This window comes from Tasmannia lanceolata, unplaced genomic scaffold (assembly GCF_043159265.1).
Source record: "Tasmannia lanceolata isolate RefF3 unplaced genomic scaffold, GAP_Taslan_0.1 ptg000019l, whole genome shotgun sequence".
Classification (NCBI taxonomy): Eukaryota; Viridiplantae; Streptophyta; class Magnoliopsida; order Canellales; family Winteraceae; genus Tasmannia; species Tasmannia lanceolata.
In genome coordinates, this window is record NW_027518696.1 from 31,372,992 (window position 1) to 31,400,338 (window position 27,347).

The window sequence follows — 27,347 nt, forward strand, 5'->3', positions numbered from 1 at the left end:
ATCCACCTATGTATAATTATTTGAGAGAGGTAATTATTTGAGAGAGAATCGAGTGGGTTCCCATTTGGCTACCAATGGGATTAGAATGAAGTCATTTAACTTAAGGGATCTAAGTTAGTGACTTAAATGTGGGGCCAAGGTGTGAGATAAGTGAAGAGATGGTGTGGGCCCTTAGTTAATGTGAACAAGTGCCACAATCTAGGCTGCCAAAATACTATTCTCAAAAAATAGAATGGTTATGAAAAAAGGAATGTGACCAAAATAGAAAGCATGCTCAAAATAGAAACTAGCCTAGAATAGAAAGTATCCTAAAATAGCAGGTGCTCCTCAAGGCCGGATCACATCACTATCTAAAGGGAATGGTCCTAGGGAAAGCTACGGGCTGCCATGTATTAAGAAATGTGGACTAGAAGGAAATATCTCGACCAGTGAGTTATATGATTTGGCTTAAAATATGCCAATATGCTCAGGGGACCGCATCAGCACGTCAGCATAATAAGCAGCTAGAAGTTACAAAAGCTGAAACTAACTATAGCTCGAGTATTTCATCCCACTCCCAAATTTCAGGAATAAAGCTTAAAAGTAACCAGCATGTACTAAGTAATAGAACCCACGTAGCATCTTAATGATATAATAGATAGTTCACCTAATCTAAAAGGAGCGGTTATAATATATCAAAATAAACAAGCACCTCCTAGCCATTCGGTCCCAAAACCATTTCCTACAAGGTTGAAAAATAAAAAAATTTATACCATGCCACGGGCTTTCGCTAAGACCAACTTCCACATAATGTCACAATCATGATTACTTCATTCTAACAATCACCACTAGTCAATAAACAATTCAACATGTGTGGTAACAAAAACAAGCTGAACTCCCACGTATTGTCTAGTTGAATATTATGTACAATATAAGGAGGAAAGTGTCTCTAGTCGGCCGACTAGAGAACCTTCTCTAGTCCGCCGGCTAGAAACACAGTTGGCCGACGTTGTTTGGATGATCCAAATCATTCATTTGATAGGCCCTGACGTAGATAGGGTGTGCCCAAAAAATCAGCTCCATAGGATAATCCCAACCCTTCGATTTGTGGAGCTAAAAAATGGACAGATTTGTGTAGGTTTATAGCAGTCCATTTTAACCACCACAAATCGTAGGGTTGGGATGATCCTATGGGGATGGAAACAGAAACATTTCAGTCATTTCATGCTGGTTTCAGTGGAAATTTAAAACCATGAGTGGCTCATACAGAGATGGCAACAATAACTAAATAAAAGCATAGTGGTTTCATGTAACTTTCCTAGGGTTACCACTGTTCAAGGGAAAAACTAAAAACACTTGCATGAGGTTGATGTAGGTTAACCTGCGGCTTAGGCCAATGCCAAGCTAAATTTAAATACCAAATGAAAGGTTTAAATTTTCTTTTTCAAGCAGCTGGGCAAATTAGGTTTACAAATGTGCATGGATTATAAGAAATCGCACATATTATATGAAATAATATAAGAAGAAATAATTGGATTATCTTAGCAAGATATATATCAATAAAAAAAATTGCAAACAAATTGTTGCAAAGATCTCCAAGAGCTAATTGGTAAAACGCAAATGCCAAAAAAAAAAAAAAAAATCGGTTCTCTATCCATATATGTAAGAGGAACCTAAGATTGTCATGAAAAAATGTAAATGAACTTAGGGCATCTTTTCCTCCATAAGATTCAAAATTTCTTATACATGAAGAAAATAATTGTCGTAAAACATAGAAGCTCTAGGAAGATAAAGAATACAAAACCAGGAGTATCATATATTATAAGCTGCCATGCAGTAATCTAGTTTTCAGAAAGAACCGGAAAAAAACACTCAGCCACCCTTTTGTTGCTGCACAAGCTACTTAATTAATTGACACTTTCCAATAGCCAACACATGGGTAGAATTATTGCTATAGATATTAAAGCATAAAAGATGATATCCAAAGAAGCTACTACCTTGTGCGGAAAATGCTATGCGGTCCCGTAAGATAGCAAGCTCATGAGAAGAGTCTTCCGACCCCAAAAGTTTTAGATACTCCATTGCAGTGGTTAGAAGGCCTTGGCTAGCAAGCAGTTCAGCATAATTCTCAACAAGCTTAGACAAAGATGCACTAAATCGCTTCTGTCCAACTGCCAAAGCAAGGACAATAGTCTTTTCCATTAAATCCTACACAAACAAATAAATATTGTCAACTTCTAGGGGGATCAAGCATAGTTTTAAATTTCTGATTACGGTTGCGACCGAAACTTAAATTTTGGATTTCCCAAATTTCGGCCAAAATTTCCGAAATGATTAATTAATTATTTTTTTATCGGCTTTCATCATGAAACATCACCTGGAGAAGGTCAACATATGTTCTCCCTTCATGCTCACACTTCAGACTATGTGACCAAATTTCTACTGTTTTGTCAATATTTCCAGCACATATAAAACAGAGTGTTGCAGCCAGTGTGTTCCCCACAACCATTAGTCTCGAAGCAAGAGTATCACACAAGACAGTCCATTCTTCCCCCTGTGCAAACTGTTATAACAAGAAGTAAGATTCTGCAGCAAGTGGTATAAGATCAAGTTAATTTGGAATTTACCTGTTTATTAGTGTTAAAGTATAAAAGATTAAATAATACCTTCTCCAACAGCTGAAGTTTTTTGAGTAATTGGTTGTTTAACATGGTATCAGAGCAAAGGTCATGAGTTCAAACCTCCTTGATATTAAAAATCCGCATGCAATGGTCAACCCAAAAGAGGGGCCACCCTAAAAAGAGGGGCCACACGTGAGGGGGAGTGTTAAAGTATAAAAGATTAAATAACGCCTTCTCCAACAGCTTAAGCTTTTGGAGTAATTGGTTGTTTCACAATTAGTACAACTATTACTCCTACCACTACGATTGCAAAAAAATTAAAAATAAAATTTAAGAGTGGTTCATGAAGATGAATAACTGCAAGATGAAATCCATCCATGTATGCATTTCCAGACCCAACAAAACAGTTATACTTTTCATACACTTCTTCATGAGATACCTGGGCATGCGCGTACATCTATCCTCTGAAAAATGTTTAAAAATGAAATAAGATCTTGCAGCAAGTAGTACCACTTCAAATAAACTGCAACCAAACTAAAGTTATGGTGTTTGGAAAGTTACTGCTATTCTCACTGTTTGGAAAGTTACTGCTACAATTGGTATTGCTATCAGTGCCACTACTAATTCTATTATTGATGTTGTTAATTGAGATAGACAAGTAAAGTTATGGTGTTAGGGGTAAAATCCACCCACTAATAGGTGCACAACACATGGCAACGGCCTCACCCGGGATACCTAATTTCTCCAAATAAAAGCTGAAGGCAAGAAGGTCGTTCTACACCTCTCCCTCGAGCAATGGTAGTGTGGAAACCCCATCCAAATGGGAAACTATGTTAGCGACTAAGGGGGAAACCAAGCCCCACACGGCAACTCTACAAATTGTTCGGACAAACCTAGAAACCAACTCCTTGGGGAAGTTGGCCAATCAGAAACTGCCCAAAAAAGGCAAGCTTCCTAAGTTGCCTAGGACTCCGACTCTATAAAAGGACCCCCACACTCGAGGTAAGGATATAGGCTCTCAGAATTACGCTGTTACTCTACTGTTGAGCCATAGTCTATAAAAGGACGACTCCGACTCTACTCCTTTGTTGCTCGTATTTTCACTATTGAGCCGTAGTCTGACTTGAGCATCGGAGAGATGGATCGGATCGAATTGAATCGTAGGATCAGATCACGAATCATAAGGTTTTGTTTAAATTATTCCAGCATAATTAGAAATAGAGAAAACTAGAAAAAATATATATATTATGAAAGAGGAAAATATGAAAATCTGTGAAAAAATATAAGAAAAAACAGCTGGAAGTTGAATAGACCAAAATCCACTATTTGCACACCTCTAGCTGCTCAAGTGTGCCTTTCAAATATTCGAAATAGGCTGTTCACACATCCTTGCCCCTATTGCCACCCGCTTGGTAAACTTGCTGCCACTAATTAGAATTTCTTCCATGTTGGTCATTTTATATGTGATGGTGGCCTCTCTTTTTTGCACTTTTACCTTGATTGATAGATTATATAAATCATAAAACGACCAATATGGTTGGAGAGTACCATTCAAACAAAAATATGGTTGGAGAGTGTTAACTTACCAACTTCTTCAGAAGCTTAAGCTGTTGGAGAAAGGCGTTATTTATCTTTTATACTTTAACACTCCGCCGCACGTGTGACCCACTTGTCAAACACGTGGCACATGGGGTCCCACTTTGGGCCAACCATCGCATGTTGCTATCGTGGAGGTTTGAACTCGAGACCTTTGGCTCTAATACCACCATGTTAGCTTACCAACTTCTCTAGAAGCTTGAGCTGTTGGAGAAAGGCGTTATTTATCCTTTATACTTTAACAGAGAGTAACTACGAACTATAACTGAAAATGCAGCCGGCCATGTAATGTTCTGCAGCCTTTTGTTCCATTGTCACGGCACTTGCTATTATAAGGTGAAACTCTTTTGTGCAACCATCCACAATTCAATCCCCTTGTCGTGAGTTGCTCCCAGCGTACCGACTGCTTTTTTCTCAATTTGATGGCGACACTACACTGTTTCATGGTATGCACATCCTTGTAATAGAAAGCTCATTCCATGTTCAAGCAATCAATAAAATCCTTGAGTTGATGTCTACTCTTAAAAAAAATGATATCAACCTTCACATTGAAATTTCCCGGCCTCTTCAATGAATTAGGCAAATCTAGGATTTTACCGAAACCGAGGACCCTTCCAATGTTTTTTCAAGTGCGCGAGGAAAAACCAAGGTCTAATGAGGTTAAGCAAAAACTCGAATGGAGCTGCGAAAGGCAACCCAACACATTAGGATGTGGGGGAATTTTCAGAAATTACAATGGTAAGTTTATCTTTTCCTATTCTCATTTTTTAAAATACTGGTACTAATATGGAGGTAGAAACTAGGAGCATGATGGATGAGCTTAGATATTGTAAAGCTCTTTGTAGCCAATGTTTTCATTGAATATGACAGCAAAGTCTTGATTGACTTACTCAGAGATAGTAAAGAATCACCTGGGTCCGTCAGATTATATTGGCAGGTATTGAAATCTCTAATCATGAAGTTGAAGCTTCGATTGTCCCATACTAAAAGAGAAGTAAATAAATAGTTGATGGTTTGGCTAATTTTGCTTGTGATAAGAAATGTAATAAAGCTTTTTGGCAATAGAATGAGATGCCTAGTAAGGTGAGGTGTGTGATAATATGTGATACTTTGGGTATTCCAATTATCCATCAGAAAAAAGGGTAGTTTCTCTACTGGGTTTCGGAGGTTAGGTGGTGTGTCCCCCTCTTGCATTCTCTCACTTCCATGAGAGGGCTTTGACAACCCAATCTACCCAGAGACCTCCCTCCTTATAACCATATGTGATTAATTCTAACAAAATCTCAGCCTAACCAAGGCTCTAATACCAACTGATGCAATGCCCTGAAAGTTTTTGCATGCTAAAATGAATTGAAAATGACTACTGGAACAGATCTAGACAATCATCGATTTAAAAATCTAATCACATGACTAATAACTATGGCTTTAAATTTCTCCGAAACAATCGAAATGTTTCCGTTTCCATCCCCACCGAAACGAAATCTCAATGATTTCCTTCCACATCATTATTTTCTGAATTTATACCGACCCGAAATTCCTGAAATTCTACCGAAATGATTAGAACGATAAAAAAATGGACAGATGTTATGATTTGCATTTCATTAATGTAGAGAATTATATTTGGTAGGCAACATCTTTGAACTGTACAGCAAAGTTCCGTGGTTTGCCCTACAGACTCAATAAAACTCCTTTGACTCTCCCGAATTATGACAGCATCAACCGAGTACCTGACACGCCAACCGCGTTCTTGGCCGTGTCCGTGCTAAGTCAACAAGGATTTTTCTTGGACGTGTTTTGAACCACACCCTCATTTTTAAACACTCATCCGAGGCTATAGACAAATGTTCTAATGTTATATTTTACTCGACAAAAGTTGTAAGAAATATAGACCCGAGGCTATAGACATATATGAGCCTCTATTGGTAGCCTAAATGAGATCAAGTACATAATTAGCTTCACACATAAGTATTACAAGCATTTTATTATCATTATATCCTGTAGTTTTATTTAAAAAAATTTATTTCCATACATTAAAAAAAAAAGAATCTTTAAATGGAAGAACCAGAGTTCACCAAGATATAATGCCCACATGCAACAAATTGAATCCCATTTAATCTATTTCATAGAGTTCATATGAGGGCTAGGAACATAACAGATAACATGACCTTGGATAGGAGAGAATGGAAGAAAATGATCCATGTAGACGAACCCAACTAGTGTCAGGATTCGACTTAGTCAATTTGAGCTGGGTAGATCCTTTCACCTTTTTCATGAAAATTTTCAAAAGGATTCATCAGCCGACCCCAACTAGTTGAGACAAAGGCTTAGTTGAGTTGAGTTGAGTTGTACAGGGTTCATATGAGCTTTACAGCAAACAGTATTTGGTAATAGACACATAAAACAAATAAACGATTATAACATTTAAAATAAAAAATGAAAACTGCACATGCGAGTTCTAAGCGTGTAACTTGTGCATCAGGCAAGAGGTCAATCCACCTCAAATGTGCCTAGAGGTTCTAAGTACACAAGACAAAATTTGACTTAGTTTGAGAATATCTCATCTAGTGAAGGTAACATAATCCACAACTAATGCACATTTGAACAAAAAAAACCTAATTATGTTGACCTTACTAGATAAGATGTTGGCATTGATAGATAATAGATCTTGTGGCATTAATAAAGACAATCCAAGACTCCATAGTGGACCAATTGTGATGCCAGACAAGCACATCAAGCAACTTTTGGCTTGGAAGGTAAAACTGACAAAAAAAAATCTTCATATCAAGGAACTACTCGTCTAAGGATATGGGAAGGGAGAGGTAGTTCCATCTCTATTCAAGTAGCTTGCCACTGTAGCAAATTGGGTTAACGGCCCTGGCGAAAAGGTTTGGGCCAAGAGTACTCACATCAGCTAAAAATCACCCGCAAGCAAAAGTCAACATTTAGGGCTAGAAATCAGCCAATATAGTCATATAATAATCATATTTAATTTGGAAAGTGAGTCTTCAAGTTTGTTCACAAATCAGCCACAAATTATTCCATCATTAATTGGTATGCACGCAATCTTAAGAAACAATCATTTTAGGAAAGACTCTTCGAGTAGGATTAAAATTAACCATGCCCCTCCAATTATGTAGTTGTACAACAACTTCAATGTGGGCTACAAATCACATCACTCCCTTACCATAGGTTAGGAAAGGATGTGATTGAGAGAGAGAGAGAGAGAGAGAGAGAGAGAGAGGCGGATACGGAAAAGGAAAAAGAAGGAGATCAAACCCCATCTTATTTTGTAAAGATTTTGAGACAATTTAGGGGCAATTTAAGCCGTGAAACTTTAGGTCGACTTTTGGGGTCGGGGGAAATTTTGATCAATGTTGTAGAACTAGATATTGTAGATCATGAAAAGCTCTTTGAAATCATGGATACTCAAGTGCCGAGTTATGCACTCAAGACCGGGAAAATAATTTTAAGTCCCCTGATAAAAAAATCTATCAGAGAATTCTTTAAGAGCCCACTTCATAAAAAATGTGTGGACCGATTCAAAATTATGGGCAAGGGATTGGAAGAACAAATGGGCCAATCACTTTATAAAAGTTAATTCTCCACAGCCAGCTAGGGAAACTAAAACCAGATATGCCCAGGCACACAGCCAAAAACAAACAAAACATGTATCAGCTAGCACAAGACTTAACCATAATAGCAACAAATGATCTACTAGAACAACGTTAAAACATGTTATGGTCACATAACATACGGTTATATCTTCCAAGCTTTTTGGTAGATACAGACATTTTTTTTTTACAATGACAGCTTCCAAGTGAGAACAAACTATGTAACCCATATGCAATGTTTAAATATAAAGAATGAGAAATCGAATTTTCAAGTTTAATCAAGCAGAGCAAAACAGAACTCGGTTGAGTTGACAGGAACTGTGAGAGAACAATGCAGAAGTGAAACTAATAGAGAAAAAGGGCAGCCCAGGGCACAAAGTGAAACCAATAGAGAAAAATATAAAAATGTAAAATTGGCAAGTGGAAGTGCTTTTAAGGTGTTTTTCAAGTGATTAAGGAAGATGAGTGAAAATAAAGATAAAAATTATGAAAAACAACCCAGAATCAAAGAATGTACTAGTAAAATTGCAGAAAAACATAAAAAATAACGTCCAATTCCTGATCCATAAAATTAATAAATTTAAGGACAATTTCATGGGGAAAAAGCATGGAATATTTCTTTCTTTCTTTTTCTTTTTTTTTTTGAAAGGGCAAATCGAATATTTCTTTCTAAAATGAACAGAAAATCAAACGGAAAAAAGCTTAGTACCAGTCAATACTTGCCGCACAGGCCTTATTCAACAAACTTATCAATACGGCCAAGTTCCAAGATAGAGTCTGGATAACTTATATTGTTATATTCAGTCACTCAACCAGACAGATGTCACAAACCATGATGAAAAAATAAAACAAAAGAAATCAGTTTCGAAATGAATAGGAAGTAAAGAAAGCTCCAAACTTCTGATAGCAGTCTACGAGGAAACAAAGTAACATTCTGTAGTGAAGTTCCCCACAAATTTGAAGATATTACATACACTATACAATACTTCAACCTTGTCATATTTTTCATTTTTTATGGATTTGAACAACTTACCATGTATATGCCACTTACACAACACTACAACCTTGTCATATTTTTCATTTTTTATGGAATTGAACAACTTACCGTGCATAGAAGAGCGAGTGTTTCTTTCCAGGAATTCAGGGGTCTAGTGTTTACAAGGCTCATGAGATCATTGTTCACCATTGCAGAGACAACCTGTAACATGAACAGAACTTACATCATGAGAGAATCTATGAAGTATTGTGCTTTTCTTTAATGGCATCTATGAAGTACTATGTTACAATGCTATATTCTCCAGCTACAGAGATGAAACTACAAAAATCTAAGCTTTCTATAAGCATCAAGCTTGCTGTGCTACAAGGATTTAAATTTCGGTTTCGGATTCGGTTTCGGACATGAAAAATCTAAGCTTTCTATAAGCATCAAACTTGCTGTGCTACAAGGATTTAAATTTCGGTTTCGGATTCGGTTTTGGACATAGCCTGTCCGAAACCAAAATTTTGGCCGAAAGGACAGAAGAATTCATTAATGTACTGAAATTTCGGCCAAAATTCTGAAAAAAAAAAAAAAAAAAACTTTAAAAATCACATTTTCCTGAAATTTTGGCTGAAATTACCGAAATTTAATTTCGGCCAAAATTTGGGACTGACCGAAATTTCAGATTTTGGTGATTTCGGTTTCAGTGACAACCGAAATCCAAAATTTCAGCCGAAATTTCAGTATTTGGCCGAAATTTAACGCCATGTTGTGCTACTAAATGTAAAGGGAAATTGATAAGGGAGAGGCACCAACCTTTAAGTAAGATGAATGACTACTTTTCAGGTACTGATCACGAGTGCTTTCCCACAGGGAAGAACCTCCCACATGAGCAATTACCAAAGCATCAGCCATTCTATTTGCAGATATGCAATGTGCAACTGCCCCCTTATAATCACCGACAACTAAAGCATGCTGAATAGATTCTTCAAATGAAGAGTCAGAGCTCTCTCCTGGTTCTCCCAATTCTGGTTGTACATGTTCCCCATTGGTACCACCTTCACCAGCAAAACCCTCCCTAGAGGGTGAATGGAGTACATCTGCTTTAGGGCTTTGAAGATTGTCAAAGAACTCTTCCCCGTTATCTGTAGGGAATGCACTGATTTCTCTACCTTCCACCAACCCTATTCTACTTGTGATCCTTTCATCAAGGCTGAGAGCATTGGTCATTTCTTGGGCAAGTCCATCAACTACGTTCTCATTTCCTTCAGTTGGCGAACTGAAACCCAGGTGGGAAAGTAGTTTTGTCCTAGCTGTCCCCTCATCCTCAAACATAACCTTCAAGAAACCCCACGTTTCCCTGTCATCTTCAGATCTGTTCAGCACATAAAAAATGAATCAAAAAAATGCAAATGCATGAAGGTAGTTTGATATTTGATCTAAACAATAATGCATTTAAACTACAATCCTTTGAACAGATGGCCTACTCTGATTCTTTCGATTAAAATGAATCAATAAATGTGAATACACGAAGGTAGTTTAATCGATGGTTTTAAATTTCGGCCGAAATCCTAAATTTCAGATTTCAGCTAGGACGAAAATTTAAAACCGAAACCGAAATTTAAAAATTTCGACTGAAATTATAAGATTTTCGCCGAAATTTCTACCGAAACTGAAATTGCCACCAAAATTTCCACCAAAATTTTGTTTTCAGCTGAGGCCAAAACCGAAATTTCGAGCGTTGGTCTAATTGTTTTTTGGGTAAACAATACAGCTTTTAAACTATAATCAATCGAACAGATGACCTACTCCGCTTCTGTTGATTTTCTATCACATAAAATCCTCAAGGAAGTTTTCTCCCCATTTTGTATTGCGGATTCAAATTCTGTAGAGCGGCTCACCAAACTTAATTCAGTAACTAAGTTGTGCACATAGACCTGAGAATGGAAAGAAAGAAGTGAATAACAGCTACAAAGAGGCATGGTAAAGCAGCATGAAAACCACCACGCCTACCTCAGAATTTCCAGGAGGACCAGTAGCAGACGAAGACTTAAATGAAACAAGCCTGCCTCCAAAACCAAAAGATACGCCTGTTGGGCATTTCAACCACTTTGGAGCTCTCAAATGCACTGGAGAAATAAAATAATATTAAAACAGTTAGACGAAAAAAAAAATTATGTAGAAGAAGATAGTGTGGAGATGAAAATCCACTATCAGATTTGTATTATGATCCAAACAAAAGAGATGAGTATCTAAATAAAAGTGTTTCAAGTACAGAACATTGAGGTTAGGGAAACAATTCCACTTTCCAAGCAATGTTTAAAAATTATAAATAGTTCCAGCATAGATTTATTTGCAGCAGACAATATAAATTAGAAGAAAAAAAAAGGCAAATTATATAGATCTAACATGTCATTGGAGTATTGATAATGAAATGGTCCCTGCCCATGGATAACATTTCTCACTAACTAGAATTCAACAGTCGTGATCTTTTTTCAGAAGATCATGTGATCTGATAGGCATTGTTCAGGCATCGCCTCATTCATGATTGTTAGAAATGGAGTTAGGGTTAGAAGAGAGGAAGAGGAAGAGGAAAGGAGAGTCTCCACTTAGGAGCTCCTCATGTAAATGATGTATATATAGGCCCCAAATAGGGCAACAATGTACAATGACTACAATACCCTCTATCGAACAAGTAATGACTAAACTACCCCCAATACATATTATTCGACACTCCCCCTCAAGCTTATTGTACTTTTTGTTATATACTATGAAGCTCCAACTTGCTACAAAGAACTACAACAACTAAAAAGTACAATAAAAAGACCATACAACAAAACGTACAATAACCTCATACACATCCAGCTTGGTATAACACTTGCATAAGGAAAACATAACAAAAAGACAACAATGGCCCAGAATACAGCAGCGAGATCGACGGCCATAAAAAATAGTAGCTCCCCCTGAATTAGCACTACGGCAAGAGCAATCAAATAGGGCCTCCCCTGAATGAAAGCACGACGAAAAGATCTACATATCAACGAGTAATGGAGGCGCCATGGCAGAAACTAGCAACGGTCCAACGAGCAAAATAGGCACACCAAGGGCGCGTACAAGAAAAACGGCGAAGCACCATGAGCAGAAACACCAGCTAAACAGCACCACGCCAATAGAAGATATAACCACCGATGGAGAAATCATAGGAGACAAGGTCGACGGGCAAACTGTCCCCTGAAGATAAGAAGAAGAGAAAGAGGATGACCAACCAACGATGGGGAAACCATCGTCTGGAGACAAGGTCGACAGCATGAACATCGTCGCCTAAAGAGAGGTCAACCGGGAAACCGTCGCTTGAACAGAACCGACCAACGATGGGGTAAACACCTCCCAGAAAGAAGGTTGACAGGAAAACAAAGTTGTCGCCTGTAAGAGAGCCGATCAACGATGGGGAAACAATCTCCCAGAAAGAGAGGACGACGGGAAAACTAAGCCGTCGCCTATAATAGAGACGGCCAACGACGGATGGGACAACATCACCCGGAAAAGAAAGGTCGATGAGAAAACGAAGCCGCCACCTGTAAGAGAGCCGACCAACGATGGGGACACCATCATCTAGAAAAGAAGGGTAAGGCATAAAGCCGGAAACTAATGCGTAAAACTACGCCAAGAGAAGACATGAAAGAGAAGACACATGACGAAGGAGACGAAGAATAAAATCACCAACAATACTCCCCTTCGGGCGAAACTACATGAGCAAGGAGATGACAAGACAAGGAAGACAATATCAAGACAACATGAAGGGATAAGGCATAAAATCGGACAACACAAAGAGACATGAAAACAAGACAACACTTCCTTACGAAGACAATACTAAGACAACATTAACACTCTCTCTCAAGAAAAGACGGGAAAAGAAGAGCTATATGATAACACTCCCCCTCAAGTTGAAGGTTGAATACATTCAAGTTGCAAAGAAACGAAGACCAGCACACCTCTCTCAGACATTCATCGAACACTTGGTGTCCGCCGTGAAGAAGTAGACAAAGAAACGAAGACAAACAAGGCATCACACCTCTGTCGGACATTTCATTGAATACTTGGTGTGCGCCGTGAAGAAGTAGACAAAGAAATGAAGAAAAACAAGACACCACACCTCTCTTGGACATTTCATCAAACACTTGGTATTCACCTTTAACATCAACATAAAAGACATAGAAGACAATGAAAAGAAAGAGATGACTACAAGACAACCATAAGTCAAAAATAAGACAAAGAAAGAGAGCAACAAGAAACATAAATGAATACAAACAAGGCACCACACCTCTCTCGGACATTTAATCAAACACTTGGTGTGAACCTTTGACATTAAGATAAAAGACAGAAAACAATGAAAAGAAAGAGATGACTACAAGACAACCATAAGTCAATAACAAGGCAAAGAAAGAGAGCAACAAAAAACAATACAAGACAACACTCCCCCTCAAATAACTTGAAACGAAAAGAAGACTTTTAAGGCACAAAACCCCTTCAAGACATTTCATCAAACACTTGGCGTGCACCTTGAAGATGAGATGAGAAAGACAAAGGCCATAAGCCAAAAAGCTATAGAAAGGAGAAAATAAAGAGAGATTTGGAGTGGAGAAGAAGCCAAAATGGGTTTACACGAGTAGCACAGACATGATTTTTCTTTTTTCTTTTTTCTTTTTTTTTTTTGAGGGGGAGGGGGGGGGGCGGTGTGTGAGGGATATCTGACTGGAGAGAGAGAGAGAGAGAGAGAGAGAGAGAGAGAGAGAGAGAGCAAAGGGGGATGGGTTGCGGTTGCCGAGAGAGACATAGAGAAGAAACCCATATTTGGGTAATGCCAAGACAAAAAAGGAGGAAAAGGAGAATGTTTAATCACATGATGTGATTATAGGGGGAGTAAAAGGGAGAGAGTGCGAGAGGCCGAGAGAGAGTGAGAGATTTTGGGGATCTTATGAGAGAGAAAAAAGGAGGCGAGGAGATTTAAAGAGATTCCAGGGAGAAAATATAGAGATTTTAGGGGGGGGGGAGGAAGGAAATAGAGAGAAATACGCCATGAGGAGAGAGAGAGAGAGAGAGAGAGAGAGAGAGACGGCAACAGAGAGAGGCAGCGAGATAGATGGAAGATAGACTCTTCTTCTTTCCTTCTTGAGGATCAGCCCTTTGGCTCTGATACCATGTTAGAAATGGAGTTGGGATTAGAAGAGAGGAAGAAGAAGAGAAATGGAGATATGGAGAGTCTCCACTTGCGAGCTCCTCATGTAAATGATGTATATATAGGGGCCCCAAATAAGGCAACAACGTACAATGACTACAATGCCATCTATCGAACAAGTAATGACTAAACTACTCCTAAGACATGTTATTCAACAATGAATGATAGAGAAGTTTCGGATTTATTTTCATATTCTATCATATAACTTAAGCCGAGAAATATTTCCTTTTTGTGATAAATCTCTTTCAGTTAATAAAACAGGGTATGCCCCACGATGGGCATACCCTCATTCCCATGAATGCTCACATCTTCTTTTCTCTTCTCTTCTTACATTACTCTCTTTCTTCTACTACTTTATTCCTACTTCAATTGTCTACAGTTCAATGCCATCGAATACCATCACCCAGATATACAAAGGGGACTTTTAAACAAGTACTTGTAAGAAAAATCAGGGCTTTCGATGTTGTGCAGAATAATTAACTATTTATGTATGAGGCAGAGGCCAAAAAGTAGAAAATTACTTTCAAGCACCAGTTTTTGTGATAGTTTAAAAGGTACACCAAATCAATTAATTCAATAAAAAAGCAAATTGCGACAATGAAAAGTAAGTAACCAGCTGTTTAATGATGATAGAATGATGAAATGATGAAAATTAGCATCTTTCTTAGCTGAAATATATGTACCAGAAGGGCCTGCAATTGACATATTGCCACTGAAGTCTCTCTCCCCAGATGACCATTTAGTGCAAGCCTGCACTAACAACATTGCATTTAGGAGATACGTGGAAACATTTATCTTTGACTACAATTGTAAGACAAAGTGCAAACCAAGAGAGAATAAAAATATTCCAAGATCAAAAAGACCCAAAAATATAAGATAATCACATAAATATCAAATAAATCAAGTTCGAAAAAGACAAACATGATGCAGCTCCAATATCAAGGAATTGAAAAAGAAATTTGATGAAAAGAATAGATTTTAGTATCAATTTGTATGCCCTCAAATCGAACGTGAGGATGACACCTATTACCAGGTGTGCTGTACAATACAACTCAAATAAGTATTGATCCTAAGGATTAGACAAAACTAATGAAGATAATAAATCTTATGCGTAATATATTGAAGAATAACATATTAAAACCTGAGCAAGCACGTTCTCTGTAATATGATTTCCAACCAAAAAAGATGAGTACGTAAAAAAATATTTTTTCCATCTATAGAACATTGAGGTCTACATAAGAAAGGGGAGATTAAAGAGGATGTTAACCACAGAATAAGAGCAGGTTGGTTGAAGTGGAAGCATGCTTCAGGAGTTCTATGCGACCGTAAAATACCTACCAAGTTGAAGGGAAAGTTTTATAAGACAATTGTGAGACCACCCATGCTATACGGCTCAGAATGTTGGGCCACCAAGAAGCAGCATGTGCATAAGATGAGTGTAGCGGAGATACGGTGCTTAGATGGATGTGCGGCCACACAAGGTTAGATAGAATTAAAAATGAAGACATCCGTAAAAAGGTGGGGTGGCACCAATTGAGGAGAAGATGAGAGAGCACCGCTGAAGATGGTTTGGCATATCCAACATAGGCCTTCGGATACTCCAGTGAGAAGAAGTGACTCGTGCCAAGTTGATGGAGTAAAAAAAAGAAGGGACAGACCGAAAACAACTTTGGTAGAAATAGTGACGAAAGACTTGATGGCTATGAACATAACAGAGAACATGACCTTGGATAGGAAAGAATGGAAGAAAATGATCCATGTAGACGAACCCAACTAGTGTTAGGATTAGACTTAGTCAGTTTGAGCCGGGTAGATTCTTTTACCTTCTTCATGAAAATTTTCTAAAGGATTCACTAGCCGACCCTAACTAGTTTGGGACAAAGGCTTAGTTGAGTTGAGTTGAGTATAGAACATTGAGGCAGGGAAATCTATCCTATCAAAAATAATAATTATAAACCATTTCCAACAAAGGTTTAACTAGATCATAATATCAAATAAAAGATGAAAAGTATAAAGACCTAAAATGTCACTTGGGTGTTGCCAATGAAAAAGAGTAGGGGCCACTAGTTCCTGGCCACAGATAACATTTCTCACTGATTTTTTTTTATTTCTCACTGATTATAGATCAACAGTCATGTGATCTGACTAGCATTTTCAAGCACTTCATCAATGCAATTCAATACAATCACCCAAACATACCAAAGAGGTCTTTTAAAAATGAACTAAATAAAATTTTTGGGTTTCCAATGCTGTATACAACTATCAATGATTTATGTAAGTGGCATAGGCAAAAAGTACTACTGCTTCAAAGCAGCAGTTTTATGATAGCTTAAATCTACGCCAGATCAATTAATTCAACAAAAATAGATTATGGCAACAAAAGGTGAGTAACCACTGTTAACTAGGAATGGCGCAAACATGGCTATTAAAATCGTACGATTCGATTTGAATCGCATGCAAAACAACTCTAATCGCAGGATCGAATCATAATCCGTATGAATCGCGCAATTTAAAGTCAAATTGTACAATTCGATTTTAAAGCATGTGATTTATATGAATCGCACGATTCAATTATATTCGGTGTTTTTATGTGGTCATTCCTCTCTTTCTCTTGCCTCTTATTAGTTCTCTGATGAAGAACAGGAGAAATACATGGAAGCTGGTATTTACATGCAAAGTCATTTAAGTAAAATACCACTAGCTGTGAACATGGTTTTTGTTGTTAGTGTATATTTACTGCAGACTAGACATTAACAGAAATATACACCAACATCGAAATAGACACCAACAGTAAACACTAATGCCTTGTTTATACACTAAAAGCATAAATATATAAACACTAAAGAGTATATAAATATAGGTAGCTCTATGTGTTCAACTGTTAGTGTTTAGCATAAATATATAAACAATAAGAGTATATAAATATAGGTAGCTCTTTGTGTTCAACTGTTAGTGTTTACTGTTAGTGTATAAACAAAGCATTTAGTGCAGAAATATAAACACAAACATTTTTAGTGTATAAACAAAGCATTTAGTGCACAAATATAAAAGGGAAATGTTATCAGCACTACTGTATTTTGATGACCACACTCCTCACTTTATTAAAAGTACGGTATGGCCCGCACCATATGATGATCCAAACCGTCCATTAGATGGGCCACAGCCTAAATAGGTTGTGCCCCAAAAATTATTTCCAGAGGTTGATCCTAACACTCCGGTCTATAGAACCCTCTAACATTCAGTACCTCTACAGATCGGAGGGTTAGGATCAACCTATGGAAATGATTTTTGGGGCACAACCTATTTAGGCTGTGGCCCATCTAATGGACTGTTTGGATCATCCTATGGTGCGGGCCATACCGTACTTTTAATAAAGTGAGGAGTGAGATCATCAAAATACAGTAGTGCTGATAACATTTCCCATATTAAAACACTAACAGCAACATGTTTACACTAACGGCAGAAATATAAACAAAGCACTAAATATATTTGCAGAAACATAAACACTAACAATTACATTAAACACTAAAAACAGAAATATAACAAAGCACTAAATATATTAAACACTAACAACAGAAATATAAACAAAGCCAAATATATTCAGTGCTTTGTGTTCAACTATTTATATTTACTGCTTTGCGTCCAACTGTTAGTGTCTATTTATGCTGTTAAGGTATATTACTCAACTATCTTTCAAAAAAAAAAGGTATATTTCTCAACTCAACTCAACAAAGCCTTTGTCCCAAACTAGTTGGGGTCGGCTAAAATGAATCCTATAGAAAAATTTCATGAAGAAAGTGAAAGGACTCTACCCCGGCTCTAATCCCGGCTCTAGTTGGGTTATTCTACGTGGATCATTTTCTTCCATTCGATCCTATCCAAGGTCATGTTCTCTGTTATGTTCCTAGCTATCAAGTCTTTCCTCACTGTTTCTACCCAAGTTGTTTTCGGTCTGCCCCTACCTCTTTTTACTCTATCAATTCGGCACGAGTCGCCTCTTCTCACCGGAGCATCCAAAGGCCTACGTTGGATATGTCCAAACCATCTTAAGCGGTGCACTCTCATCTTCTCCTCAATTGGTGCCACCTCCACCTTTTTACAAATGTCTTCATGTTTAATTCTATCTAACCTTGTGTGGCCGCACATCCATCTAAGCATTCGCATCTCCGCTACGTTCTTCTTATGCACATGCTGCTTCTTGGTGGCCCAACATTCTGTGCCGTACAGCATGGTTGGCCTCACAACTGTCTTATAAAACTTTCCCTTCAACTTGGTAGGGATTTTACGGTCGCACGGAACTCCTGAGGCAAGCTTCCACTTCAACCAACCTGCTCTTATTCTATGGTTAACATCCTCTTCAATCTCTCCTTCCTTCTGTAGAATTGAACAAAGATGGGGAAAGATATCTCTCTTAGGCACCTCCTGTCCAGTACAATCTCGTCCTAACTCCTTACATTACTAAAGTTGCACTCCATATACTCTATCTTAATCCTACTCAGTCTAAAACCTTTGGATTCTAAAGTAGTTCTCCATAACTCTAACTTAGCATTTACTCCTGCTTTGGTTTCGTCGATTAATACTATGTCATCTGCAAATAACATACACCACGGCACCTCATCCTAGATACCCTCCGTAAGCTCATCCATAACTAGCGTAAAAAGATAAGGGCTTAAAGCTGATCTTTGGTGCAGTCCTATTGTAATTGCAAACTCGCTAGACGTGTCATCCGTGGTTCTGACACTAGTTACTGCTCCATCATACATATCCTTAATCACATCAACATATTTAGTAGGCATTTTTTTCCTTTCAAGGACCCACCACATAACACTCCTGGGAACCTATGATACGTTGTCTCCAAATCAATGAAAACCATATGAAGGTCCTTTTTATTTTCTCTGAACCTCTCCATTAACCGCCTAATCAAGAAGATAGCTTCAATAGTCGATCGTCCGGGCATGAAGCCAAACTGATTCTCTGACACTTTAGTCTCTTTTCTTAGTCAATGCTCAATTACCTCTCCCAAAGCTTCATGGTATGACTCATTAGCTTAATTACCTGGTAATTGGTGCAACTCTAAATATCCCCTTTATTCTTATAAATAGGTACTAATGTACTCTTCCTCCACTCATCAGGCATCTTCTTAGTCTTCACAATATTGTTAAATAATCTAGTTAACCAAACAAACCCACATCACCCAAGCATCTCCAAGTCTCAATAGGAATATCGCCAAGCCCCCTAGCCTTACCTAATTTCATATTTTTCATAGCTACTCTTATCTCTGATGTTCGGATTCTATGAACAAACCTCCGGTTTGTATCATCAAAAGCGTTATCAAGGTCTCCCAAATTCGCTATAGGTTCTCAATTAAACAACTTATCGAAGTAACTTCTCCACCTCTCTTTAACCTCCTTTTCTTTTACTAACAATCTTTGATTCTCATATTTGATGCATTTTATATGATTCAAGTCCCTGCTCTTCCTTTCTCTCATCTTAACAAGCTTGTAGACAGCTTGCTAAGGTATATTACTCAATAAAATTAATCAAACTATTAGAAATATTTCCAGCCACAGGCAGGAAGGGAGGGAGGGAGAGAGAGAGAGCGAGAGAGAGAGAGAGAGAGAGTTGTTTTGCTTTTTTATTTTTGTTGTTTTGAGAGAGAGATGCCCGAAGGAATCTGAATACCACCTACTTGGGTGGGTAACGGAAGACCCCCAAAATTCCCAGATTTCTTCCGCGTGGTATCTCCTTTCCGTTAGCAAGTCTAGAACCAAACATATGAAATGGGGAAAAAGTATCAGATTCTGACTCTTTGTTTCCCATACCAGCGATACAAATGTGCCCTAAGATGATCCAATGGAGCTGCTTTTTAGTACACACCCTATCTATGACTATGATAGGGCCCATCAAATGAATGGCTTTGGATCCCCCAAAAAATGTGGGCCCACCTCTGTTTTCTGCACTTGAGCGCAGATAAGCTATCTGCGCTCGATCGCAGAAACAGTTTTTCCCTATACATAAATGTATAGAGATGAAATTATGAAAAGTAAAATGCCTTCGGAGCATAATATTGAACAGTAATTATTGCTAATAGATATGGGCATGAGTGCCAAGTTGATAGCTTTATGCAGCTCTGTGAGATCTTAATGTTACAATATTAGCTGATAATCACTTTGTAGCTTTGTCATATCTTGATGATTTTATTTGATATTTGGTTTCCAAGCATTTATACTTATATGAGCATATTGCATGCCTCTTGGAAACCACCAGTGGGTAGTGATATGCTGGCATACAAATGATATTCTATTCCTCCCCCTTTAGTGGTTTTGGGTTGAGATACTCCTCTGACACTCTTGGTCTGAGATGATTCTGATTGTGTTTTAGTATTATTTCTACTTGGTATGATTGTACTCTAAAAATGTCCTGGTAATGAACAGGAATATGAAGTGCAATGATATGAATAACCCAGTATCTGATATTATTAAAACCAGTAACATATAGTGATACACCGTTAGTGTACTATATTGCTTAGAAGCTTTGGCTTATGTACGTCTGTTGCATTCTTTTCAGATATTGAGCAGCTGATCAGCCTGAGGAGCTGATTTTTGGGATTAGAGCCAAGACCCTACTACAAAGTGAGTATGGGTCAGATGTATTTGTATATGATTTGGGATAGTTGTACAGTTACAGTTGTACATGTGTCTATATATATTTATATATATATATATATAGAGAGAGAGAGAGAGGAAATGGTTTGTGAGCAGTTGCTCAAATAAGCTTATCTGAGCAGAGCTCACAAACAAAGGGGGCACATTATTTGTACGATCCACATCATTCATCTGATAGGCCATCATATAGATAGGGTGTGCCCAAAAAATCAGCTCTATAGGATCATCCCAACCTTACGATTTGTGGAGTTAAAAATGGACGGGTAAAAACCTTCAGAAATTTGTCCATATTTTGCCTCCACAGTTTCGAGGATTAGGATGATCTCATGGAGCTGATTTTTTGGGCACACCCTATCTATATGAGGGCCTATCAAATGAATGCTTTGGATCATCGAAATAATGTGGCCCACCCTATGTTTGTGAGCTCTGCTCCGAGGGCCTATCAAATGAATGCTTTGGATCATCCAAATAATGTGGCCCCCCTATGTTTGTGAGCTCTGCTCAGATAAGCTTATTTGAGCAGTTGCTCACAAACCATTATATATATATATATATATATATATATATATATATATATATATATATATATATATATATAGATCGAGTGCAGGAAACATAGTGTGGCCACATTTTTTGGGTGATCTTTAAGCATTCATTTGAAAGGCTCCATCATGGATGGGGTGTGGACCAAAAATCAGCTCAATTGGATCATCCTAACCCTTCCATTTGTGGGGTGAAATAATGGGCAGATTTGTGGACAAATAGCATATGTCCATTTTCTCCCCCACAAATGGACACCCTAAGATGATCCAATTGAGCTGATTTTTGGTACACATCCCATCCATGATGAGGCCTTTCAAATGAACACTTAGGATCACCCAAAAAATGTGGGCCCACCCTTGTGTTTTGCACTCGAGTGCAAAGAAGCTTATCTGCGCTCGAGCGCAGGAACTGTTTTCTCATATATATATATATATATATTAGGAAAAGGTTTTTGAGCTCGAGCTCAGAAACCACCACTCCCATAGTTGTTTGACTCATCCAACCCATTCATTTTATAGGTTATGATTAGGGTTATGGTTATGGATAGGATTATAGGTTAAGGTTAGGGTTATTATTTGCGGAGGTTTAGAATTGATGGCTAGAAAATGGGCTTCTATAGATTGAGTGGTAAGGATTAAGGAATAGAGATGGTTTGTTAGGAACACCTTATCTATGTTAAGACCTATAGAATGAATGGGTTGGATGACTGAAAGTCTGAAACAACATGGAGATAGTGTATTTATAGAGCTCTAGCTCAGGCTGAGCTAGAGCTCAGAAACCTCGCCCTATATATATATATAGTGTTCCTGCACTCTTGTGCAGATAAGCTTATCTACACTCGAGTGCAGAAAAAGGGTGGTCCCACATTTTTGGGGGATCCAAAGCATTCACTTGGAAGGCCCCTTCATGGATAGGATGTGTTCCAAAAATCAGCCCCATTGGATCATCCTAACCAAGAGTGATTCCTCACCTATCCTGTCAGCGGCCCTATTAGTAAGGCGAACGCTCGAATATAGATTCCCTATGCTCATGTGAACGGCCAAGGCCGGCCTGCCCGTAGATCTGGAGGAGGACTTTTCTGGATGACAAAATCCCTGCCACAAAAACTGCTATGGATATGGGGCGCACGGGAACTTTTAGTGAACCAGGGGGGTGGGCTTAAATGAGAATAACCCATAAATAATTGCTTAACTAAGAGCCCGTTCTCCATTAATGAAGAGGGGAAAATGGATAGACACTGTGTGTCCATGTTTCTGCCCATTTTGTCCCTCCACAAATGGCAAGGTTAGGATGATCCAATGGGGCTGATTTTTGGGACACACCCTATCCATGGAAGGGCCTTCCAAGTGACTGCTTGTGATCCCCCAAAAAATGTGGGCCCCCACCCTGTTTCTTCTACACAAGAGTGCAGGAACACTTTACTATATATATATATATATATATATATATATATATATATATATATATATTTCTTTTTTTTTCTTTTTTTTTTTAAAGATGACAGAAATATATTAAGATCATACGAAGAATACATGCATGGGGGACCAGTAGTTCCCCAAGTATTACAATGTATGAAAACCTAGATCAGTCCAGTTCTAAAAAAACCAAAAAAGACAATTATAAAACCAACGATTGGCCCTCCCAACCGTCTTCCATGTCCACCAAAAATATATCTGAATTCATCACTACCCATCTAACTTCCAAAAAAAACTTCCCATATCCAAGCAATTTCAAAAAATATTACTTAAACCGTTGCGATCTTCCACCAAAGATCTTGAAAACCATTGGGGTCATTTCATATTTACAAAATAGCCCCTCCTTCTCATAAACCTGGACCTATTTCCAAACTTCTTAATGTTCTTCCTAAGATGAGCAGTTCTTTAAGTCCAACAAAAGTCCTTCTATCTCAGCTGTAAAAACCTCCTCATCAAGATTAGTAGACGGTGCTTCCTTGACATTCAAGTCTGTTGCCTCGTGCTCTTTTCTGTTTGATCATGGCCTCCAGTTTCTTAATTCCTGATTCATTGTCTTCATTCCATCTTGACTGCCTCAACGTCTTTTCCTCCTCCAAGACCTTGATGAAGAAGGGATGCTTATGCATCAGAGAGTGAGTTTCCTTACCATTACGTGACCCAGATACAGTAAAGAATAAATCCGGCCTCCTATTAGCGGCCTCTTTGAAAAGCTTCCACTACCTTTTCAAGAAGTCTCTGAAGACTTCCCTCGGTGTTGGCACTACTTTAGAGGCCAACTCTTCAGAGTAAACCATTGCCTTTATCCTTTTTAATGTTTCCTCTATCTCCGGTAACTCCATGGACAGCTTCCTCTTCTAGGTTTTCCATTGATTATCTCAAGTTAGTTCTTTTTCCTTTGTTCTCAATGAATCAAAAAGACGAGAATTCCCTAATATGTAGATCACTGCCACGAAGGGACCTCTGACCAAGGGCCAGGTGTCCATACACGTACTCCTCTTTGCCTACAAGGAACTCTTCCTGCCATAAATGTACATTAATGGCGCCATATTACTCATTGACGTCCGTCCCAATTCGAGGAAACCTGTTCGACTTCCCATGATGAGGGATACTTTCAAGAGATCAAAACTTGAAGTAAAAGTTTTAAAATGCTTTAAATGCTTCTCCCAAAAAACAGAAATCCCTGTGCTTCCTCAAATTAAAGGTGATTATTCCTTAGTAAAATCTGCCTTAAAAGCTTATCGATACTGCCAATGAATGGGTCAATAAATAGCGTATATACTTTCTCCAAAGCCCTCCCAAATCGAACCACTGTCATCCATATTTTGGGGGTTCCCGAGTGGACTTTATTCGCACGCAACACTTACCTTTGGGATTTGAGAAAACCTTCCAGGATTCACAAGGGTCGCAGCAGCATTTTTCCTTTTAATCTTCAGCCCTTCAGAATGAAGTTTAATGAGTCATCCATGGATTTCATAGAAGATTTTCCTCGAGGATACCCCTTATGATGGCCGGACCCACCCCCCTTAGATTTTGCCTCCATGCAAAGCTGGATTTCCATTTTTGAGGTCTGGGTACTGATGTAAAAGATACCCCAGAAGAATAGAGCCCAGGAAATCCAGATTTAGAGCCTCCCAAATCTTTCCTTAATTTCTCAAGACTCTCCTTCCGGGTCAACAAGCGTGACAAACTAGCACTCCTTACACGCCTAGATGATTGATAAGGACCCTTCAACCTGAAACCTTCTTCACTGGAGTCCAGAACAGCGAGTACATGACTGGCTTGTATAGGTTGAAAGTTTGAAGATCCCGAGGTACCTCCATTAGTCACAGGAGGGATCAAATCGGGGGGAAGGTCTTCCTGCATATTGTCTGACACTGTTGTTGAGCAGTGAAATTTGAAATTTGAATTCAAAGGAGCGGGCCCCAGGGGAACGGCCCTCCTTCCCTGAAAATCCAAAGGTTGCAAAAGAGGTCCCAGCACCATCACTGAAGGCTGGATATCCAAAATCGGATTATCTTTCTCCAGTAAGGGTGGAGGTTCCAAACAAACAAGGGTCTGACTCCGAAGGAGCAGCATCAGAACCCGGCAGTGATTTCTGGATTTCGATTCTGACTATGAAGTACTGGCCCAAGATCCGGATTGGAATAAGGTAAGGGGGTAACTTGCACCATGGAGAAAGGATTTTGGCGGACACAAAACTCATATATTGGTTATGGTTCCTTTCCATTTTTTACCTCCAAAACACGGCCAAAAAGGTTTCCTAGGGCTTTAACCGTTGAGGTAGCCCAGATGTGAAGGGGGATACCATAGAAGTTAACCCAGAGAACTTCCATGCCTTGAATGTAGTCACAACTCCAAGTGGATAAAGAGTGCAGTTGACTACGCCAAACCTCGAGACCTTTACCTCAGCAGCCTCCTCCTCCGAATCGAATATAAATAAAACGTTGTCCTATGATAGGATGCACGGACAAGGAAGGGATGGGGTGCCCCATGCTCCCTTAGCCCACATCCAAAGGTCATTAAGGGATCCAGAAGTCACCTTCCTCCTTCCTATTAAGCAGGCTTTTTGGGTATTCAACCTCGAATCCACCTCCTTACCCGATATAGATAAGAGCGGAGAACCGCCTTCGATCGATGAAAGAATCGTCCCAGAGTCCGACCAACGGTCGTCATCCTTACTAGCCAAAGGGGCTTCCGAAATGGCATGGCTTGCGGAAAAGGTTGGAATGCCCTTCTTTCTATTCAAATGGCATCTCCGACATCTACTCCGCCATCGAAAATTAAGGTAGTCGCAAGATAAACAATCCCAATCTCCAGGCCTTCGTAGTGATTTCCCCTTGTTTCTTGTTTTCCACCACTTCTTTACAGATGGGGTAATTCCAAGTAGGTGGTCTCTCCGCTTCTGCTTACACCTTTGACAGCACTCCCACCATTTAAAGTTGTAGTAAGCACAAAATAAGCAGAGCCAATCCCCTGACTTGCTTTCTGGCATGCTGCTTACACCTCCGCTCTATCCTTCATATTTTTTTTATCCTGCTTACCCCTCCGCTCAATTTGCCCGGATTTTCACTGGTGGACGAGGAAAACTGGGATGGCTCGAGATTTTCAAAACCTGTTTACTATATATATATATCTATATACTATATAGCAGAAGAGAAAAGAAAAGAATTATTTGAATTTCTCCAAAAATTCTATGAGAATTTCACATCACTCTTTTTTACTTTTTTTAACAAAGGCACCCATTCAACCCACATATTTTCAATCCTACCCCCTCCTTTATGCTTTTTAACAAAGGGAACCATTAAAGCCACATAATTTCAATCCTACTCCCCTCCTTTATGCTTTTTTAATTATGGAAACCTCTATAAATTGGAGGGCTAGGATCAGCTTATGGAAATGATTTTACGGGCACAACATATTGATGTTGTGTTCCATCACATGGACGGTTTCGATCAACCTATGATGTGGTCCGTACAATTCTTTGTCGGCCCGTGCATCGCACGGGGTTTTTTACTAGTGTGTGTGTGTGTGTGTGTGTGTGTGTGTGTGTGTGTGTGTATAAGGTAAAAGGTTCCTGAGGTATCGCGCATCCTGAGCAGCCCTCTAAATACACCATCTCCCATAGTTGTTTGAGTCATCCAACCCATTCATTCTATTGATTATAGTTAGGATTTGGTTATGGTTATGGTTAGGATTATAGGTTATGGTTAGGGTTATGATTTGTGCAGGTTTAAAATGGATGGCTAGAAATTAGGCTCCTACAGATCGAATGGTTAGGATTATGGTATGGAGATGGTTTGTTAGGAACACCCTATCTGTGTGAGGTGCTACAGAATGAATGAGTAGGATGAGTCAAACAACATGGAGATGGATTGATTACTCATTCTGTAGCATTGCACGCTTACCAGCTCCACTGTGTACGCGTGCGGCGCCTATCACATGCCCCAGGGTCGAGGGCGTGACATTCGCACACCCAACTACCAAAAAAACTTTTTATGCCATTCTAAAGGCCTTTAAAAGAAAAATATTTTTATTAACTCTGAAGGCCAAAACAATAAAAAAATAAAACTCCATAAGCCATTTCCATGGGCCTCTATGAGGTTAAAATTCTTTTGTAAAGGTAAACATTCTTGTTTTTCTAATCAGGAATTTATCTAGAAACCCGGGCTAGCACTGTAAATTTTATTGCAATGATAAAAGGGTACAAAGAGGGGGACATACCACTTTACTGCCAGATCCACAAAAGTACCCAAAAAAAATACTGGGGAATGCCGACAAAGTCACAAAAGTAAGTGAGATGTTTTTTTTTTTTAGAGAGGGGGGGCACCTTACCTCAAGAAAAAAAAAATCTTTACAATAAATGCCAGGGATTCTCTAGAAATCACATCTCACGGCATCTATAGCTAATGTTGGAAGATCCCTCAATTGCCAAAAAGAATTATAATGCTTATACTTACTAAGAATAGTTAGAAAGGTGATCCACAACCTGGTTACCCTCTCCGAACTGATGTGCCATTTTTGGGCTTGAAATCAAGGATAAAAGATGGAAGCTCCGGTCAAAATTTTTTAATCGACACAGGAGGATCCCTCTTAGAAACGATAAAGTCAATTAAGACTTTGAATGTTTGGGTGGATCCACCCA

The 27,347-nt window shown here is 38.7% G+C and overlaps 1 protein-coding gene across 1 annotated transcript in view; it reads right to left on the reverse strand.

Moving 5' to 3' along the window:
- The window catches only part of LOC143853371 (protein transport protein SEC31 homolog B-like), a 93,507-nt gene that overhangs the window by 46,267 nt on the left and 19,893 nt on the right, over positions 1–27,347 (reverse strand). Inside the window, exons 10-16 of the mRNA XM_077363120.1 lie at positions 14,706–14,772; positions 10,800–10,915; positions 10,596–10,723; positions 9,603–10,161; positions 8,913–9,005; positions 2,357–2,542; positions 1,977–2,187 (exon numbers count right to left, since the gene is read on the reverse strand). Coding sequence (XP_077219235.1) covers positions 1,977–2,187; positions 2,357–2,542; positions 8,913–9,005; positions 9,603–10,161; positions 10,596–10,723; positions 10,800–10,915; positions 14,706–14,772 — 1,360 coding nt within the window. The remainder of the gene's footprint in view (positions 1–1,976; positions 2,188–2,356; positions 2,543–8,912; positions 9,006–9,602; positions 10,162–10,595; positions 10,724–10,799; positions 10,916–14,705; positions 14,773–27,347) is intronic.